At 37.3% G+C, this 1,608-nt stretch overlaps 1 protein-coding gene across 3 annotated transcripts in view; it reads left to right on the top strand.

Moving 5' to 3' along the window:
• Positions 1 to 1,608, top strand: part of OPTN (optineurin) — a 53,262-nt gene that overhangs the window by 45,782 nt on the left and 5,872 nt on the right. For all 3 annotated transcript variants that reach the window (XM_023734360.1, XM_023734359.1, XM_023734358.1), the window contains one exon: positions 1,124 to 1,254. In XM_023734360.1, coding sequence (XP_023590128.1) covers positions 1,124 to 1,254 — 131 coding nt within the window. The remainder of the gene's footprint in view (positions 1 to 1,123; positions 1,255 to 1,608) is intronic.

The raw sequence follows: 1,608 nt of genomic DNA, 5'->3' as shown, positions 1-1,608 counted from the left end.
TTTATAATTTGGTAACAATGAAGAAATTACTGTCCAGATATATTAATTATCTATTAGTGTATAACAAACTACCTCAAAACTTAACAGCTTAAAACATCAGTAAAGAGTTGTTTTCTCACACAGTTTCTGTGGATCAGAATCCAGAAACAGCTTAGCTGAGTGTTTTTGGCTCAGGATGTCTCATGAGGCTGCACCCAAAAAGGGTTGGAAGATCCATTTCCAAGATGTCTCACTTACATGGCTGTTGGTGGAAGGCCTCAGTTCCTCACCATGTGGGCCTGTCCATAGGGCTGCTTGAGTGCCCTGATGACATGGCAGCTGGCTTCCCCCACGTGGGGGATCCAAAAGAGAGCAAGGTGGAAGCCACAATGTCTTTTGTGACCCAGACTCAGAAGCTACACACCATCATTTCTGCACAGGTTGGCCGTATTCTTTGTGGGAAGGGACCACACAAGGCATGAATAACAAGAGGTGAGGATCACATCTTGGAGACTGGCTACCACACATGGGAAGTGGGTATGGTATATGGAAAGAGCATAAGCTTCAATCTAGGTTCAAATCCTATTTTGGCCACTTAACTAATTTGCCCAAGTTTAAGCACTGTTAAGCTTGTTTATAAAATGAGGATAGCAATTCCACAGTCCTAGGATTTTTGATAAGGTGAAATGAGATCATCAATATAAAGTACCCTACATGTTTGGAATTCAGTAAATAGCATCTATTTAATTTTATTATTTTAAATTTAGCTTAACGTCAGCCTTTATAAATACACCTGGAAGAGTGAATAAGTCATTGACAATAGTTAGGTTAATCCTGAATATTGTTTTTTAAAAATTAGGTATTTTGCCACACTATCAAGGGACAGAAAATTTTACTGAATTAATGGTATATATAGTATTTAAACAACTTGTATCAGTGTAGTTGCTGAGTTCTAATTGTTTAAAGCACACACACATACATGCACGATGACTTGCATCTTCTGTTTGGATGTAATTGGAAAGTCATGGTCGTTATACTGGCTTCTAGCCGGAATATGTTCCTGTCATTTAAAAGGCATATCACAGGACACAGCAAATCCACATTTGTCTAGTTCATAACCTCTATATCTTTTTTCCTCTCACAGATGGAGGTTTACTGTTCTGATTTTCATGCTGAAAGAGCAGCAAGAGAGAAGATTCATGAAGAAAAGGAGCAACTGGCATTGCAGCTGGCAATTTTGCTGAAAGAAAATAATGTATTTGAAGATGGAGGCAGGTAAGGTAAAGGAGAGGAAGACTTAGAGCACACACCGATTTGGGCTATAGAAGAGGTGATCTGTCAAAGATGTTTCATAATTTGAGCTGTAAGAGTTGCTCAGTATACTTCATTTGATCGTGTTCGTAACACTGAGTTTGGCTTACTATAAGGCTTTGTAGAGTCTTATGGGAACCTGATTGAGTTCCTTGCTTATAGATAAGCTGTAAAAACATGATATTATATGTTCTGACGTCATATCTTGCCATGGTAATGGATAAAATATTCGTAACTCTTTAAATTCTCTAATGTATTTTAAAAGAAAATACTACTAAAATTACTTCTGAGTTTTAAAAATTCATTTTGAGAATTTTA

Source organism: Trichechus manatus, unplaced genomic scaffold (assembly GCF_000243295.1).
Source record: "Trichechus manatus latirostris isolate Lorelei unplaced genomic scaffold, TriManLat1.0 scaffold00067, whole genome shotgun sequence".
In the NCBI taxonomy this organism is placed as follows: Eukaryota; Metazoa; Chordata; class Mammalia; order Sirenia; family Trichechidae; genus Trichechus; species Trichechus manatus.
Note: the sequence above shows the minus strand (reverse complement) of the source record. Positions and strands in the feature narration are given on the sequence as shown.